Source organism: Peromyscus californicus, unplaced genomic scaffold (assembly GCF_007827085.1).
Source record: "Peromyscus californicus insignis strain IS unplaced genomic scaffold, ASM782708v3 Scaffold_2__1_contigs__length_46816999, whole genome shotgun sequence".
Classification (NCBI taxonomy): domain Eukaryota; kingdom Metazoa; phylum Chordata; class Mammalia; order Rodentia; family Cricetidae; genus Peromyscus; species Peromyscus californicus.
In genome coordinates this window covers 4,814,340-4,833,096 of record NW_026294540.1, presented here as the reverse complement: position 1 = coordinate 4,833,096, position 18,757 = coordinate 4,814,340, and the positions used below count along the sequence as shown (strand labels likewise).

Here is an 18,757-nt window from a genome sequence, read left to right as displayed (position 1 = left end):
ATCTCATGCAATGCTGTCTGTGTGTCCGTGGTTGAGTCCACCGTTTCCTGCCAGGGTTCTGAGCCAGCCAGGGACCTTCCTAGGGAGACTATGCAGAAGCCCCGCCGAGGACAGGCTGTATAGAGCATCCATCACTCCATGGCCATAGTGGCTCCAACCCATCTCTCTTACAGAACGACTGTGAGGGGAACCTACCGAAGACATCGTGGACCATGTTGAGTCACACAGGGTCGTGTGCTACACGATGACATGCCAGGTAACAGGCAGGGAGGGCTGTACTGGGGCCCAGGGGTGTAGAACCCAGTGTTGGCCTGTGGAAGTTGAGTTTGCACAGTGATGAAGTCACACACTTCTCACAGCACACTGCTGCCCTCGGTGTGACTGCACACACCAACACACAGGCAGTTAGAGGCGTGAGCTGTTACAAGAACGAGACAGCGCTGACTTTAGAGAGAGCATCTCGACTCAGTTTGTAGAGGAAGGGTTTAAAACATTTCAAACCAGAGACCAGAGCGACGGGGCAGCAATTAAAGGCACTTGCCACACAAGCCCGATGACCCTAGTTCAGTTCCTGAGACCTTCGTGAAGGGAGAGTAAGGGAGTGTACACAATTGCCCTCTGATCCTATATGCACACCACCACACACACACCATCACACAAAAGCATGCGTGTACACACATGCGCACACATACGCACACACACATCACACAAAAGCATGTGTGTACACACATGCGCACACACACCATCACACAAAAGCATGTGTGTATACATTCACACACGCACACACAAATGATGACAAAACAGAGAACTAGTAGGACATCATTTTAATGCCAGTAAAAACAATGCTTGTCCAGTAAACCTTTTATACCTGTGTGCAGTGTCTGTCCACTGGGGTTCTGCTCTGGAGCAGTGTACAACCACTAGTGATTTTCTGTGGTTCCCGTAGAAATAAGAGGGAAAAGCCATGTGGGCATAGTGGCGCACGCCTTTAATGCCAGCACTCGGGAGGCAGAGGCAGGTGGATCTCTGTGAGTTCGAGGCCAGCCTGGTCTACAAAGAGTTCCAGGACAGCCAGGGCTACACAGAGAAACCCTGTCTTGAAAAACAAAAGGGGAGAGTACCATGTTCACAAGAAAAGCGAGAGTAACCTGTGAGATGTGACCAGTGGAAGACCCGTGATGTGGGCTGTACACATCACCCTACCCAGTACCCACCAGCAGCAATGACAGCCTGAGCTTTCTCTCACATTAGTGAGCATCTGAAAAGCGCCTAATGAAAATGGTGCTCGGGGACCACATTCGAAGATCCACGGTGGGAAGAGAAGAGGCTGAGGCTGGAGTCAGTCCCACAGTGGAGGGAGGAAAGTGACGCAGCCCGTGGACCTCGACTGTTTCATAAGCTCTGGGTTCCCATAACCAGAGACGTACCCTACAACTGGCTGGAGTTTACTGAGGTATGGAACCCCAGAGGAAGGGGGTGGAAAAGTACAAGTCATAAAACTAACCACTGTTGCTGCTGCAAGGAGCCACAGCTGTCTGCAGAGGTGAGTCGGGCCTGTGTCACATGGGATCCAACAGTCGGGGAAATGGGGTCCGCTGTGATTGAGTCTGATTCCATTCCTCCAGGTCGCATGCTCCTCTGGGCACATAATTCCCACAGGGCTGCACACAGGCCTCCCCTGGACTCTGGAGGTCCTAGTCACACCCTTGCCTTTACCAGGCTAGCCAACGAGGTGCCCTTGACGACATGTGTTCTAATGCTCCATGGGCTTCTTTTCTTCTTGGTGGTGCTGGGGCTGGGATGAGGACCAGACAGGTGCTAGGGAAGCGTTCCACACTAAACTACGCCCCAGCCCCCCATGGGAATTCTCACGACACTCCAGAACAAGGAGCTCCTTTGTGGCCGTCTTTGCAGAACGCACGGTAGATGAAGCCCAGACTGCCGGGCTCTTCCTTTGGGGCTATGCAGCTAATAACCTGAAATAACTACACCAAGACCTACGAGTCTGCCTTCAATAGAATAACTTATTAAATGGCAACTTTAAAACCCGAAAGGTCCCTCCTCTCTGTGACTGGTCCTCCCTAGAGTTGACATGTACAGGGAACCTACATATCCTGTCCTGGGATACAACTTGTTCTTGGTAGCTCTAAAATCTATGTAGAAAGCATTGGACGACCTCTGGACCATTGTATGAGTCTGTAAGACCTGTCTGGGTGAGGAAGGCAGGGGAGGGCTCTCACGGGGTGCTGCACACCTATGGCATCTCGACATCCAGCTGGACCACGATGTGCCTGAACAGCCATGGCCGAACTACCCAGCAGCACCCTGAGCTCTGGCCAGAACAAGCACTGTGCAGATGTCTGAAGCTGTCTATCAAGTCCGGCATGCTTCTCTGTGCTCAATGTCAGTCCCAGGCAATTTTGGGGTGTCCATAAGGCTGAGAAAGCAAGCATACGATTTATTGGGTCAGCAGTCTGGAACTCTGGGAACTGACCTCTCGCTCTGTTAGGAGCACGAGAAAGCCCTGGCTCAGCCATGAGTGAGGCACTCTGTGACCAGCCCTGAAACACTGTGTGCTCTGTGAAGCCCTGGCCCTGGCACCCTGATGCATGCTCCAGTGACTTTGGAAATGCTGTCTCCTGTACTCGGAGCCCTCTGCCTGGTCTGACTTTGAAGTCCTACAGCAAACGAAGAGCACTCCAGTCTTCATCCACCCCAGCCCCTCGCTCTCTGACAGGGAAGCAGTCAGCCCTCTCTCTCCAGCACACACCCCTCAGAATGCAAGGAGCCAGGTGGCCCGAGTTCCTCTAGCTGCTGCAGAGAGCCTAGTCAGCAGGGCCCTCACAACAGGCACGCCAGCCTCCATGGTACCCTGCTCAGGGCTCACACAAGTCACTCAAGAGCACCACATAAGGAGCACAGAAAGATGAAGAGCAGAGGAAAGGGGTGGGGCAGAGAAGCAGGTCCCAGTCACCTGGCTCCACTGGGCAGCTGGGACCTGGTCCCACTGCCACCTCTCACTAGCTATGGCCATCATTCTTCAGGTACATCAGCAGTCAGGCCCTCCATCTTTGCAAAGCCTGAAGCGGCGGGAACCAGAGCAAAACCACTTGGACCATTAGAAGTCCAATCAAGGAAAGGCCTCTGCACTGAGGCTGTCACCAGCCGGAAAGACAGACACAAGGGAGGGACAAGAGAGCCCAGGATGGGGCTGTGGTGGCCAGTCACCTGGCAAGTGCCTACCTTGGGCCGGTAGCCCGCCTCAGCCATGGTCTTCGCCTCCTGCTGCAACAGAGCATCGGAGAACTCTTCTGCCCGCTGGACCTCCTCCTCTTCCGCCTCCGCCTGCTGGGCTGCTTCCCACGCCTGGAGCTGGTGCTCCGCAACCTGAACACCAAGAATAGAGTCACCAGAGACCAGGCCGTGGGGCATAGCCCTGCCTCTGAGCCAGGAGGCAGATGGTAAGTGCCAGCAGCCAGGATGGGAACCTGAGGCCATGGAGATGGCGCTGTGGACCTTGTGAAAGCTCTGGATGCAGCCATGTGTTTGGAGAACAATGGAGTAGAAAAAAGTAACCGTGACATCGGCATGGTCCCCACAGAGACTAAGGAACCAGAATGGAGCCTGTGCCACAGAGACATGGCTCAGCAGTTAGTACGACAAACTGCTCTCACAGAGGAGCCAAGTTCAGTTCCCAGCAACCACAGGGGAGTGGCTCTCACCTGCCTGTGACTTAGCTCCAAGAGATCCAGTGCCCTCTACTGGCCTCCTTGGGCACTGCACACAAATGCACAAACCCATATTCAGACACACATGCATGCACATAATTCTTTTAAAATGTCAGAGCTGCTACAAAAACCAAAAGGGATTTAGATATGAATGAGCAAAGGAACTGAGTCATGGAACTCTGAGCTCTGTTCTTCAGTGTCCCGAGAACCCTGCAGAGCCTGCTGCCTCCAGGCCCTGACCTACAGAGGCTGCCTGCCCTGGCCCTCGGCTCTCACCTGGGCTTCCAGCTCCTGCTTCCTGGCTGACTTCAGCTCCTCTCTCTCCTCCTTTGCATGCTGAGCTGACCGCTTTGCCTCCTCCAGACTCTGGATGAGTTTTTCCCTGTGTTTTAGGGTTTCCTCTTGTGCCCTCCGGTTCTGTTCGATCTTTTCTTGTATCTGCTGCTGCCTCCCCGTGAGAACCTGGCCAAGGGGAAAAGAAGGTTTGCATTTCAGTCTAAGCTTCACACGGGCTGCAGCCACAGTGTACCAATCCAGCCTAATCCTCACACACGGGCAGCAGACCTGAACCCCAGGCCCAGTGTGGGCCACTGCTCTTCCCAGCCATGCCAACCGCCCTGATCAGTCCTGTTTCCAATGCTCCATGAGCTAGAGTCATCTGGGAAGAGGAGTATCAGTTGAAAATGCCTCCACAGGTTGGCAAGTCAGAGGGGGATTTTCCTGGTTAATGATTGACATGGAAGAGCCCAGCCCACTGTGGGCGGTGCTACCCTTGGGCAGATGGTCCTAAGTTGTATAGGAAAGCAAGCTAAGCCAGTCATGGGGAGCAAGCCAGTAAGCAGCACCCTCCATGGCCTCTGCATCAGCTCCTGCCTCCAGGTTCCTGTCCTGACTTCCCTCAGTGATAGAATGTGACCTGAGAGTTTTAAGTCTCAATAACCCTTTCCTGTCCAAGCTGCTTTAGGTCATGTGTTTTGTCACAGCACTAGACACCCTGACTAAGACACCAACCTACAGAACACAGCAGTGTTATGGGGAAAACACTGGGGAGGCCTCTCCACAGGCTACCAGGATACAGTCACACATCCTCTATGACTCCAAGCAGCAAACACCTGCTGCTGTTTGGAACTTGGACCTTGGCCCAGAGCACTGAGATGCTCCCAACCCCAGCCAAGGAACCAAGAAGCCACAAGACATGCCTAACACCTGCACCATCAGGAGAGGGACACATAAAGTGGCCACCACCAGGGGGAAGCTGAAGTGAGGAAGTTCGAAACCCACAGGGAATATGCTACACACAAGTGAGCACCAATCGACCAGCCAACGTGGCCTGATTTCCAAACACGGGGCTCATTGTTCCAGCCCACCTCAGCAAGGCTGTCGGTGCAGGGCTGAGAAGGACCTCCCCGCCAGGTCCCTGCACCCCTCACACTCAGCTCCTCTGCTGGCTGCTGGCCCCAGGGAACACGGACTCCTTCAGGAAGGCGCCCCACAAGTGCCTCGGAGAATACCCACTCGAGGAGGGAGGAGGGGCGGGCTGCAGCCGTGTGGTGTTCACTGACAAGTGCTGAGGTGTGCTAGCGAGAATGCTCGAAATCAAATAAACAGCACGGTGGGGAAAACTGCATGTGGTTAAGAAGCCGGGCACTGGGGCCAGGAGACACAGAGCAGCAGGAGGCTGTGGAGGAGAGGACTGAGGACTTCCTCCCTGTTCTTTCTGTACGTCGGGATCCTTTTAGTAAGCTTGTGCTACTTACACAGTGACTTCAACGCTACCTAAGACAACCGGAGCAGATTGAGTTGGTGGGGTTGCACACAACCCCGTGGGACCAACGGCCATCCAAGTCCCCATGTCTGTCTGGAGTTACCTCATTCATCAGTCTGTCCCTCGCACTTTGTTCTCGAGCCCACTCAGCTTCTCTCCTTTCCCACATCTCCTTGGCCTCCTCCCTGGACAAACACAAAAAGGACACAGAGGTTGTACACCACCACCAAAGGCAGGGAATGGACGGCAGAGCGGGCACACACAGCTGCCACGCTCTAGACACGCACATCCACACCAGCTCTCCAACGATGACAGCTAAGGACAACACTCCGGTAGTATTTTAGGTCATCATTTAATACTTCACCTCCTTAAATTAAAAAAAAAAAAAAATTACCACAGCCATTTAGCACTAAGGTAAATAAAACCATTAGGACCAGAGATGGGAGGGGCGAAGGCACTACCTGTGCCAATCACCACCCTCCCAGGATGGCTGCTCTCCTGGGGTCTCCACAAGTCATGTACCCACCACTAGGCTGAATGCCGGGGACCAATCACAGTGTCTGGGTATCAGTATGGATTGCCTGTTATTTGGCTATTTCCATCTGTGAGTTGGACTTTTAGGCCCCAAAGCTGGGCACATAGGCCAGCAGTCCTAAGCCCCTGGGCCCTGAGGAGCTCAGGGGGTGGAGACCAGCCAAGGCAACATGGTGGGACTCTTCAGGAGCACATTGGGATCCAGGCTGGTTTTTACGGAGCTTAGAAGAATTAAACTGATGGGAACAATCTCGTCACGTGGTTTAAAGACTTTAGATGAACGCATTATTACTCTGAACCATAATGACTTCCACCTTGAATAACGTTCGGTCACTCCCCCAACCTACTAGCAAAGACATGGTCCCTAGGGATGATGAGTTACAAGGACAGATGTTTCAGAACAAAAGTGGCCTACCCAGTGACCTGAGGGCATCTCACAGAAGCAGAGTAGAGGCCAGCAGCTGCCCCTCACCTCAGCAGCAGCTGCAGCTCTGCCTCCCGAGCTTTCTCGAGCTGCAGCTGCTCCTCGATGACCTGCTTCATCCAGGCTGCACCGGCCAGGGCCTGCTCCCGCCTGGCCAGCTGGACACGCTGCAGCTCGTCTTCCTTCTCCAGGAGCGTCTGCAGGATCCGCCCGTCTGCCTCCTAGAGGAGGGGTGTGGTGGTCAGACAGAGGAGCCCACCTCCCTACACAGCCCTTCTGTGTGTCCCAGACACAGCCATGTAGGGAAGGGGCTGGACTGCTTCTGGATAACCACAAAGGTCTGCTGTAGACACTGCACTGGCCCAGAAGCTTCTCACTAATGGAAGTGACCCCTCCTGCCACCTGCACCACCACAGGCACATACGTGGCCCTGGATGTGTATGACACATTTTAGAACACTAGCTTTGAAGAGGTTACAGCAGTGTGTGAACATAGATACATGCACAAACTACTCACCGCAGCTTTACTGTAAATGTGGAGGAAAACTAGAAACCATCAAATGCCAACTGGCAGAAAGTGACCTTTATCTATCTACAGAACTCCACACTACAGTAAGAGGGGCAGGGGAACCCAGGTGTGGGGGCAGGGGAACCCAGGGGAGAGGGCAGGGAAACCCAGAGGCAGGGGCAGGGGAACCCAGGGGAGGGGGCGGGGAACCCAGGGGAGAGGGCAGGAGAACCCAGGGGTGGGGGGCAGGGAAACCCAGGGTCAGGGGCAGAACAGTGGCACCAGATCCGACGGTCTGACCAAAGGAGACAGACAGTCAGGAAACCTGAGTGTGCTCGCTCACAAGCTCATTAAAGTCATGACAGGAACACCAAGTAGCTCCACTAAGAAGCCTAGCCCACCCCATCCTTTTCTTCAGTTATTTTTTGATCTGTAGTTAGTTGACTTCATGGATACAGAACTCGTGGATATGGAGAGCAAATGTGTGAGTGTGAGTGTGTGTGTGTGTGTTCAGGGGTACACTTGTCTTTCACACCCAAATAAGCGTGCTGAGCCAGGCAACTGACAGGCACTGGGAGGTGAGCACAGGAGGGAACCCGCCCTCTATGGTGTGTCGCAAACAAGTCAGGAGAGTGTGCAGCTCAGCAGCCATCTCTGGAGATGGGGAACCTGGCTGTGTGCCTCAGTGAAGTGGAATCGGGCACTCTGGCACATGGCCACAGTGTGAAATGACTGGTCCTTAAGCCCATTCACGTCTGCATCACTGCCATCGTTGTTCCCATCAAGAATACCTAAGGAATGGGCCGAGAGATGGCTCAGCGGGAAAAAGCATTTGCCACATAAACCTGACAACTGAGTTCAATCCCCAAAGCTCACAGAAGGAGGGACAAACTGACCTTCATGTGCACACTGTGGCACGTGCCTGCCCTCCCCCGCAAACAATAATACAACTTAAATTTTCTTTCTATGTGTGAGTGTTCTGACTGCATCTGTGTGCACCACATGTGTGCCTGCTGCTTACAGAGGTCAGAAGAGGATGTCAGGTCCCTTTAGCACCCTGTGGCTGCTGGGAACCAAACCCAGGTCCTCTGTAAGAGCAACAAGTGACCTTAACCACTGGGCCATCTCTCCAGTCCCCAAAATTTATTATTTTTCTAAATGAATACCTAAGAACCAGGTGTGGTGGTGCACGGCTTTAATCCCAGCACTTGAGAGGCAGAAGCAGATGGATCTCTGTGAATCTGAGGCCAGCCTGGTGTATATGGCCTATTCCTGGCCTGCCAGGGCCACACAGTGAGATCCTGTCTCCAAAAATGAACAACCAAAAATCAGTACCAATGCAGTCTACCGTGGAGCCACCCCCGAGCCCTCACAGTTCAGGTACAGAACAGCACCGAGAGCATTGTCAAGTGTAACCCCATACCTGCAAATTCCTCGACTCCTCTGTACCGTCCACTGGCATATCTCTACTCCCCTTTGTGTTTTAATTCTCCTGAGGATGCACTCAGGTCCTGAGCGGTGAAAATACGGTTTCCAAAGGATGGAAACTGCCGGGACGTCGGCTCACTCACCAGCTCCTCCTGGATCTGCTGCGTCCGCCTGTGCAGCTGTGCATTGTACTGACATCTCAGGAAGCGCCTAAAGATGGGGGGCAAGCAGCTTCAGGGCCACATGACCAACAACTGCTCCATACAGGCCACACCCCTTTGGTTCTGGGGAGACCCCATGGGAGTCTGAGAGGGCAAGAGGCTTCCCACACACCCCAGCTCCGCCTTGCGCCGGAGGGCGGCCATCCGCTCCCTCTCCTCCTCCAGCTTCTCCAGCTCCCAGCGCTGCTTCAGCAGGTTCTCCTGCTCCTTCTTCAGCTTGGTGGCCTGTGGTGACAACGGGAACCCAGTAAGATGGGCAATCACACTGTCCTCACGCGTCATCTCCATCTCTGGCGGGCTCTACATGAGCACAGCCTGGCCTTCTCCATGGGATTCCGAGTCCCACCTCAACTAAACTATTCCTACAAGCCTGGCCCAGCCTGAGAGACTCCCTGTGCTGGCCACACTGCTCTGACTTAACTTCTGTCTCCTCAGCCAACACAGAAGCCTTGCTCAGGCCCTATCTCCTAGTATCTAGAATTAGTGATAGGCACTCGATCTCTAGCTATTGAAACTATGGGGCTAGGGAAAAGGGAAACAGAGACCAAAGAGGCGAAGCCTCTCTCCATCTGGACAGAGACTCAGTCCTCTCAGGAAGCCAGTGTTCTCGAAGACAGCCTCCTGGACCACCACCTCATGGCTCACACCGAGACCCAGACCTGCTCCTAGCAGAACAGTGTGCTGGAGCATGTCCCACCGGAAAACCCGGGATCCCCGTGGACAGGTGTGTCTCCAGACCATTAACGTCCCAAAGTCTGAGCACCCGTGGAGGGTCACAGCAGAGCTGGGAAGGAGCACACACACGAGAGGGGAGCACCCAGCTCTGAGAACGTGGGGGAGGCGGGGACGGACGACCCGTCCATGGAAGCCCCGCCCCGCTGATCTCGGGCTGGCAGGGCCCCCCTCACCTCCATCTCCTTCTGCTTGAGCTCCTCCATCTGCTGGCACAGTGCCGCAGCCTGCAGTTTATCCTCCTGCTGCCTCCTCTCCGCCTCTGCTCGCAGCCGGTCCATCGCCTCCCTGCGCGCTGCTTCGTACTCATTTTCCAACCGCTTGTTCTCCTGCTGCTCTGTGGCTTCTTGCTACCAGAGGGCAACACTCTCAACATACAGCCAGCGGAGACTCAGCCAGCCCCAGGGCCCAGGGAAGCTCTGCCTGGAGCCCCTTCTCCAGCAGGGACCTAGAGTTCTCCATGTCCGGCTCTCTCCCTCTCTCCCCTCCACAAGAGAACACAAGGAACTTAGATGCAAAGTGATCCGTGCGTGCTGTGGACTCATCCCCAGAGGTGCTGTGATGACCCAGGGCTGAGTGCCTGTGACGCAGGTTTATGATGCTGTGGCCAGAGAGACGGCTCAGCAGTAAGGGCTCCTCTGCTCTGCCAGGGGACGACCAGAGTTCAGTTCCCAGCACCTGCATCAGGCATCCCAGTCACCTGGGACTCCACCTCCCAGCGACCTGACGCTCTCATCTGGCCCCTCAGACACCAGTACACACGTGGCACACACTCAACATATAAAAAAAAAGGTGAAAACTTGGCACTGGAGAGACGGCTCCACAGTTAAGAGCACCATGGCTGCTCTTCCAGAGGACCTGGGTTCAATTCCCAGAATCTACGTGGCAGCTCACAGCTGTCCATAATTCCAGTTCCAGAGGATTCAACACCCTATTCCTGCCTCCACAGGCACCAGACATGCCTGAAGGACACAGACAGAACAGGCAAAAACACCCGTACACAGAAAAATAATTTTTAAGAAATTTTTTAATTAAAAAAAGTGGCCAAGGGCTAGAGAGATGGCTCAGTGGTTAAGAGCACTGGTTTAATTCCCAGCAACCACATGGTGGCTCACAACCATCTGTAATGCCCTCTTCTGGCATTTACCAGACATGCAGGCAGAATATCATGTCCATAATAAATAAACAAACAAACAAAGCGGCCAAAGTGATACATGCTTATAGTCTCAGTCCCGGGAAAGTGGAAACTGATAAGTCCCTATAGGTCCCCAGTAGTCTATTTGGGAAAGCTACAGGCCACTGAGAGACCCTATCTCAAAAAAAAGTGGTTGGCTCCTGAGGAGCATCACCTGAGGTTATCCACTGACTGCCACATGCACATTCACACACCTGCATACCGACCCACCCATGCACACAGCTGCACACACACACATACACACACACACATCTGCATACCCACTCACCCATGTACACACCTGCATACACGCACGTGCGCACGCACACATACACACACACTTGCAAACACACTCACATCTGCATGCACACACCTGTACACACAGACACATGCATGAACATGCATGTAAGCACACAAAAAGCACACGTTCAGGCTGCATATGCCTACTCATCCAGCCAAGAGCACGGAAACAAGACACAGTGAGAGGTGGGAGGGAGCCACGGCACAGCACGTAAGGGTCGCCCATCACACACCTGTTTTTTTTCTTCTTTCTGTGTCGCCCAGGAATCTATCACGTGCTTCTTGTGAAGGTCCAACTCAATCTGAGGGTGAGAAAGAGAGAATATTAACTTCCTGTGTGAGACTGTCTGTGCCGTCTGCTGGAACCTGACCATGACTCTCTCTGTGAACTTTGAGTGTAAGGCGGCCCCAACGAGAACACTGTGAGTGAGGGCGCAGCCTGCAAACCTGAGCTCAGCCTCTGGAGCCATCTGTGGAAAAAGCAGGACGTGGTGACATGCGTGTGTGGTCCCAGCACCTCTGTGCTAAGATGGGAGGCAGAAATGGAGAACTGCCTAGAAACTCAGACGCTCGAGGGCCAGCAGCTTGGAGTGCTCCGCCAAGCGGCATAAACAAGACAAACCCTGCCTCAGCCAGGTGGGCAGGGAGAAATGACTCCAGAAAGTTGTCCTCTGACCTCCACGGTCGCCACGGCACACTTGTACCCCTCACACACAATAATCCATAAAATCAACAACAAAACCAATCTGAACACTCAGCAGGTAGGAAACCAAAGGACCAGCCGCTTCTAAGCCCAGTTCACACCTTGAACAGAAGGGCCAAAGCTCGCTCCTGGAGCCCCAGGTGAGCAGGAGGCATTTCTCGGCAGACTTGGAAAAGGAACTGAGATTTGAAAAGAGAGCTCAGGAGACAGCTGGGTAAGAAGTAGAGCCAGCCCCAAGCTTGGCTCACCAAAACTTCCTTTACAAAGGAGCAGCTTTAGACCAGGCTGGCCTTGAACTCAGAGACCTGTCTGTCTCTGACTCCCCAGTGCTGAGATTAAAGGAGTGAACCAGAGCCTGGTGGATGGTGTCATACAAGCCTTTAATCCCAGCACTTAGGAGGCCGAGGCAGGTGGATCTCTGTGAGTTCGAGGCCAGCCTGGTCTACATAGTAAGACCCTGTCTCAAAACAAAACAAAACAAAAAAGTGAACCATCCCACCCAGGTTTCTTATTTTTTACATTGTGTGTGCGTGTGTGCATGCATGCGTGCACGTGTGTGTGTGTGTGTGTGTGTGTGTGTGTGTGTGTCAGAGGACAACTTGTGGGAGTTGGTTCTCTCCGTCCACCATGTTGGTCGCGGGATGAAACTCTGATCACCGGGTTTGGCAGCAAACACCTTACCGGCTGAGCCCATCTCACCTGGAAACTGCTCCTGGCCATTTCTAGACATAAGAAGCTACATCAAGTCAGAGAACCAAACTCGTACAAACACTGCCGGAATGATAAACACCATCAGTAACAGGCGTAACACCCTCCAGCCAGTCAGCTCAGTGATGGCAACCAGGACATCACTCCCTCTGTCCCCAGGTCTGCAGACTCCTGTCTCCTCCACCCCAGTCCAGGCCTTCACCTTAGGAGCCCACCAGCAGCAGCAGCACCCCTGCCCAGCTCACGTCAACAATGCTGCCAAAGAGTGCCCCAGGATGCAGCTGTGTGGAGGTGCAGTTGTGTGTGGGTGCCCCAGGATGCAGCTGTGTGTGGGTGCCCCAGGATACAACTGTGCGGGGGTGCCCCAGGATGCAGCTGTGTGGGGGTGCCCCAGGATGCAGCTGTGCGGGGATGCAGCTGTGCAGGGGTGCAGCTGTGCGGGGGTGCCCCAGGATACAGCTAGGAAGGAGTACCCCAGGATGCAGCTGTGTGGGGGTGGCCCAGGATGCAGCTAGGAAGGAGTACCCCAGGATGCAGCTGTGTGGGGGTGGCCCAGGATGCAGCGGTGCGGGGTTGCCCCAGGATGCAGCTGTGCAGGGGTGCTCTAGGATACAGCTAGGAAGGAGTATCCCAGGATGCAGCTGTGCAGGGGTGCCCCAGGATGCAGCTGGGAATGAGTGTCTCAGGGTGCAGCTGTGCAGGGGTGCCCCAGGATGCAGCCATGGCCCTGCACACTGTTAAAGTGGTCCAATGCCTCTGAAGGAGGCCAGGCAGTGCTGCTCAAGGTCTGGCCTGTCTACTTCACCAGCTCCAACACTTCAGGACTCTCCACTCTTGGGTACCACGGTCCCACTGGCCCTTTACAGCCTCCTGGCTCTGTTCTCACACCACAGGCCAGTTCTTCAGCACCTCCGTCCAGAAGGCCCTTTCTTCACTCCGTACTGCAGAACTAAAGCCAGCATTCTGTATGCTCCTCCCCTCCAGAAACCGCTCTTAGAGCTGTCCTGAGCCCACCCAGGTCTCTGCAGCCTGCTGGGAAGAGCTCCGGGGCCAAAGAACATATCCTCAGTGGTAATCTGTGCAGAGTTAACGGCCACTGCTCAGTCCTGTCGGACCAGGCCTTCTGCCTGGTGATCTTTTTTCCTCTGTACCAACCCAGCACAAATCCAGATTCAAAAACAAACAAAAGCCAGGTGATGGTGGCGCAGGCCTTTAAACCCAGCACTCAGGAGGCAGAGGCAAGTGGATCTCTGTGAGTTCGAGGCCAGTCCGGTCTACAGAGTGAGTTTCAGGACAGCCAGGGCTACACAGAGAAACCCTGTCTCAAAAAACCAAAAAAAGGGGCTGGAGAGATGGCTCAGTGGTTAAGAGCACTGACTGCTCTTTCAGAGGCCTGGGGTTCAATTCCCAGCATCCACGTGGCAGCTAACAACTGTCTGTAACTCCAAGATCTGACACCCTCACACAGACATACATGCAGGCAAAACACCAATGTACATAAAAGAATAATAAATAAATTTTAAAAAAACAAAAAAACAAACAAATCTGAAAACAGTGTCACCCACCCAGGCAAAGCGATAGAAGGCCCTTAATTCTCACCTCTCGAAGTTTGGGGTTGTTTTTTTTCCAGTGTTCATATAAAAGTTGTTCAGCAATCTATGGAGAAAACACAGAAGGACACCTGACGTCACTGTTCAAATCGATTCACGTAGACAAAGTACAACAGAAGTCAGCTCAGGCCATGACCTTCTCCATTCAGCAATGTCAACCCATCTGCCACTCAAGTCTGCTCTCCTTACACACACAGGTCTGGGGACAGGCCATCAGAGGAGAATGGACCAAGAATTAGCGAAGAGCTGATGCTATGGCTGGGTCCCTTCTCAGAGTTTCCAAATACACAGCAAGTTGAAACACACAGACTGAGGCTAATTACCATAGCCACTTGATAAACTATAGTGTTCCCAGACCTTCGTGGGACCCAGAACTGAAGAGAAGAAGAGGAATCACTTGCAGTGACTTATTTGGCAGAGAAGGGAGCTACCACATACCAAACACACCCTCTAAAGGCATTAAGTGTGGGTGCTGGCTTTTTGTCTCCCCTCATTCTTGCTGGCAAGCTCATCCACCGTTACTGTGGCTGGTATTAACTCCAACTTCTTACAGCAGAAAATCAAAAGTTAACCAGGTAGTGGTGGAGCACCTTTAATCCCAGCATTCGGGGGGCAGAGGTTGGTGGAAGCGGATCTCTGTGAGTTCGAGGCTAGCCGGGGCTACACAGAGAAACCCTGTCTCAGAAAAAGAAAGGAAGGAAGGAAGGAAGGAAGGAAGGAAGGAAGGAAGGAAGGAAGGACGGAAGGAAGGAAGGAGAGAGAAGAGAGGGAGGGAGGGAGGAAAATGAAAAAGAAAAAATCCCCCGACTCCAGCACCAGGCTGGGCGTGCAGAGACCAAGCTTCATGGGTTGAACAACTAACTGCTGGATTTTTGGTCTGTCTGCTGTGAGACGGTACTGTCGCCATTGTCTACATGACTACCCGGACTACATGCCGAAGGCGCTAACCAAACGTGGCTGTCCTCCCCACCTTGTACAAATCTTTAACGTTTTACCATATCTGGTTCAGATCATTGCTATGAGCCGGATCTGAATTACTCCTTATGCTTACATTTTAAATACTTGCTCTCGGCCAGGCAGGCTCTTCCCCTCTAATCCCAGCATGAGGAAATCAGAGGCAGCCAGATCTCTGTAACTTTGAGGCCAGGGTGGTCTACAGAGAAAGTTCCAGGCCAACCAGGACTACACAGACCAGTTCAACAACAACAACAAAACCAACAGCAAAAACAATTGCTCCCCAGCTTTGGCACTATTCAGAGAAGCCGTGGTGCATTCAGGGGGTGAGGGATTTGCTGGTGGCAGCAGCCCACTGGGGCATGTCTTTGAAGGCTACAGACCAAACCCTCCTTCTGACGTGCTCTCTGCTTCCTGAACCAACATGATATGCGCTCCAGCGGGCAAGGACTCCATGCCTTCCCCATTAGGATGGCCTGAGGCCCTCTAAAGCCATGGGCTAAAATAAAAAAGAGTGCTTTTCCCACGGACTGTAGAGTCCCCTGGCCATCTCATCTGACCAAGTCAGCCAAGAACAGCCCCAGGGATGGAGCCTTCGGTTCAGGCTGCCGACATGTCACCACGCGACCTTCCTCAGGGTTAGACTAGGTACCTGTTTTCTTTGTTCCTCTCGGGCTGACTTCAGATCCCGGTGCTGTTCCCGGATTCTTCGCTCCCGCAGGCTCATGCTCAGCCTCAGCCGCTCCAGCTCAGCGGCCAGCAGGTCCTGCTCCTCCAGCACAAGCTGCCTGAGTCTCTCACGCCGGACCTCCAGACTCATCCTCTTCTCCTCCTTCAGCTTCTCACGCTGGTACGCATGCATGCTAGGTAAGGAGCCCACTGCGCGTCAGTCAAACCCAGCCACAGTTTCATATGCATTTCTATATCAGTTGGGAAGGGTGTATTTAAACACAAACACCTACAGAGAAGACGACCGCTCTGCATACATTTTATCTTTTCATAATGCACGTTATTTCACTGGTTATTTTCCCCAATTTTCAGCTAGAATAGTAATGTAGATTACTCACGCTGTCACAAGCCACAGTCCCTAGGCCCAGAGGCCACATCCCCTGAGCAGCTAGTGGAAGGAACCAGCAGGCAGGACACACTGATACTTGCCTCCGCCGATAGGAGGTCTCGGAGCTCCATTCGGCCTGTTTGGAGCTGTGGATGTCCGACATCCTGAAATAACGGCTGTTCTCTTCCCACTGCAGGCGAAGCTGGGCCTCCTGCTCTCGCTGGCGCTGGCGTGCGACCTGCTGATCCAGGGGTCTCCCGCTGCACCAGTAAGAGGGCAGCGTGGGGAGCGCCATCTGAAGGGGAGGGACATCAGTGGGCAGACACTGAGCCAGCTGCAAACGCTGGAACCCTCCCACCTGTCTGGTCTCCTCTCCTTTACCAAGAGGGGCGCTCGCCCTTTGGCGGCCCCTTTATAACAGCTTTTTAAGACGTCCACATTCCCACCCTAACAACCGAACGATCAAAACTTTAGAACGAGGCCCATGCCAGCGTGTTTCAAAATGATGTGCCGCCAAGGCTGCAAGCTATCACTTCAAATAAACCTGGGCTGTGGCCAGCCATCCCCAGGGACGTGACAGACACGGACATTGTCCTGAAGAGTCTGGGATAGGCAAGTGAGGATGTTTACACTCTGCAGAAAGTGACACGGGCAAGCAGGTCTCAGCGGCATGCCCCTGCAGACCCAAGTACTTCGGAGGCCCGAGCAGGAAGAGACCACCCGAGTCCCGGAGTTCAAAGCCAACCCTGCCTCCAAAACAACAACAAAAAATAACCAGAGACGACGCCGAGCACCTGACAGACGCCTGTTTACAGGCCCCGCGGCAGCCCCGTCCGGTCCCCGCACCCCGGACCCCTGGGACCGGCGGCGGCGACAGAGGACGCCTCATCCCACCCCCCTGGGCCCAGCCTAACCTCGGGCTCGTGTTTCTCGGCCCCCGGAGTTCTCCAAGAAGGGTCGCCGCCGGCCCAAGCTCGAGCGCGCGCGCACCGGATCCGAGAGTCCCGCGGCGCCCGCCCGCCCGCGGCAGAGACGCCAGCCGTTTCCCGGGTCGGTTGCCGGGCGACGGGGCGCCGCGAAGGCCAAAGTACCTCCGGCGCGGCACCCGCCGCTCGCCGGGAAAAGGAAGTGGTGGCGGGGTTTTTACTCCGGCGCCCCCTCGCGGCAGGAGGGACAGCAAGTGTTGCTAGTCGTCGAAACTGGGAGAAAGGAAGGACCAGAGTCGGGGTGGCCGTTCCGGGGGAGGGGGTGGGGAGGGGGTGGGGTGGGGCGAGGGTTGGAAGTGGAGGGAGGGCGGAAACCAACGGAATAGGATAGAGGAGAATTAAAAGCACATGTTTCTCAAAACAAGACACATCAAAATCATCCAGGTGAGACAGTTGATTGGCTTGATCTGTTTGGGAGGCATCCAGGCAGTGGGACCAGATCGTGTGCTCATTGCATGAGTTGGCTGTTTGAAACCTGGGACCTATGCAGGATTGTTTGGCTCGGCCTGGGAGGAGGGGACTAGACCTACCTGGACTGAGTCTACCAGGTTGACCTCAGTCTGTGGGGAAGGCTTTGCCCTGGAGGAGATGGGAATGGGGGGGGGGGGGTTGGGGGGAAGGTGAGGGGGACGGGAGGGGGGAGAACAAGGGAATCCGTGGCTGATATGTAGAACCGAATTGTATTGCAAAATAAATTAATAAAAAAAAAAAAATCATCCAGGGACCGGCCCAGAGTAAAAAAAAAAAAAAAGAAATCAGTGATTTTCAAAGCTCCCGGGGTGTGTCCCATCGGCAGCAGAGGCCAAGAACGGTCTCCGCCATTACAAGTCATTGGTAAATGTCTACTGTTGTCTTAGGTGAGCGGTGGGTATAAGGGTTTTAATAACTGGAACTCGCATGATTGCACGTATTTATACATGAACTACTCCATTCAAAAGAAAAGGCAACGCCGGCCTGTGACTATGTGCTGCTACCATTGGTTAATAAAGAAGCTACCATGACGGGTAGTGGTGGCACGCGCCTTTAATCCCAGCACTCGGGAGGCAGAGCCAGGGGGATCTCTGTGAGTTCGAGGCCAACCTGGTCTACAGAGTGAGATCCAGGACAAACACCAAAACTACAGAGACACCCTGTCTCGAACCCCCCCCCCCAAAAAAAAGAAAGGAAGGAAGGAAGGAAGAAAGGAAGGAAGGAAGAAAAAAAGGCAGGGCTGGAGAACTCGGAGATTGTGTGTGCTTAGCATGCTCAAAGCTCTGAGTTCAATCCCCAGCACCCCCAAAATAATGTAAAAATATAGACAAATATTCGATCATTCGTTCTTTTTTCCTTCATTATTTTTCATGCCCCCCATCCTCCATTCCTTTGTTTCTCTGTTCCCCATGGAGGCCGCACGGTGTTGTTGGGCCTCTACAACCAGGTTCAAACCTGCAGCGTGATAGGTGTGGCGACACTGGGGCCTCCTGGGAGCAACCTTGTAAGAGACTAATGGGAGGTTTAACTGGAGGGTATGGGGTCAGAGGGTATGGGGTCAGAGGTCACCAGGACAAAGTGAGCGTACTTCAGCTTTCCTTCAGTTTCGAGAGATTTACTGGTGGAATGCCTGTTCCATACTTGAAGATCCCCATGGATGTCCTACACCCTGGCCATATGTATATGTGTGGTATATGTACATATGCCGTATGCATCTGTGTGATCTACACATGTGTATGGTATATGTATCTCTGTGTGTATATGCACAAGTGTGGTATATGTATGCATGATATATTCATTCATGTGATATATGCATGTTTGTGTGGATATGTATGTGTGCTGTATGCATCTGTATGTGTGATATTTGCATGTATGAAATACAAGTGTATGATATATGTACGGTGCTATGTGCATCTGTGTAGATGTGACATATGCATGTGTGTGCACTTGTATCTA

The 18,757-nt window shown here is 53.5% G+C and overlaps 1 protein-coding gene across 1 annotated transcript; it reads right to left on the bottom strand.

Annotated features, from left to right (window-relative positions):
• Positions 1 to 809: 809 nt before the first annotated feature.
• Tchp (trichoplein keratin filament binding) lies at positions 810 to 16,925 on the bottom strand. The gene is made up of 13 exons (XM_052755093.1): positions 16,760 to 16,925; positions 15,947 to 16,140; positions 15,441 to 15,651; positions 13,824 to 13,880; positions 11,047 to 11,115; positions 9,516 to 9,689; positions 8,720 to 8,832; positions 8,530 to 8,596; positions 6,500 to 6,672; positions 5,597 to 5,678; positions 4,005 to 4,190; positions 3,244 to 3,387; positions 810 to 2,437 (listed from the first exon to the last, which is right to left on the bottom strand). The coding sequence occupies exons 2-13, from the start codon at positions 16,138 to 16,140 to the stop codon at positions 2,405 to 2,407; spliced, it is 1,503 nt and encodes a 500-aa protein (XP_052611053.1). The 5' UTR covers positions 16,760 to 16,925; the 3' UTR covers positions 810 to 2,404.
• Positions 16,926 to 18,757: the final 1,832 nt, after the last annotated feature.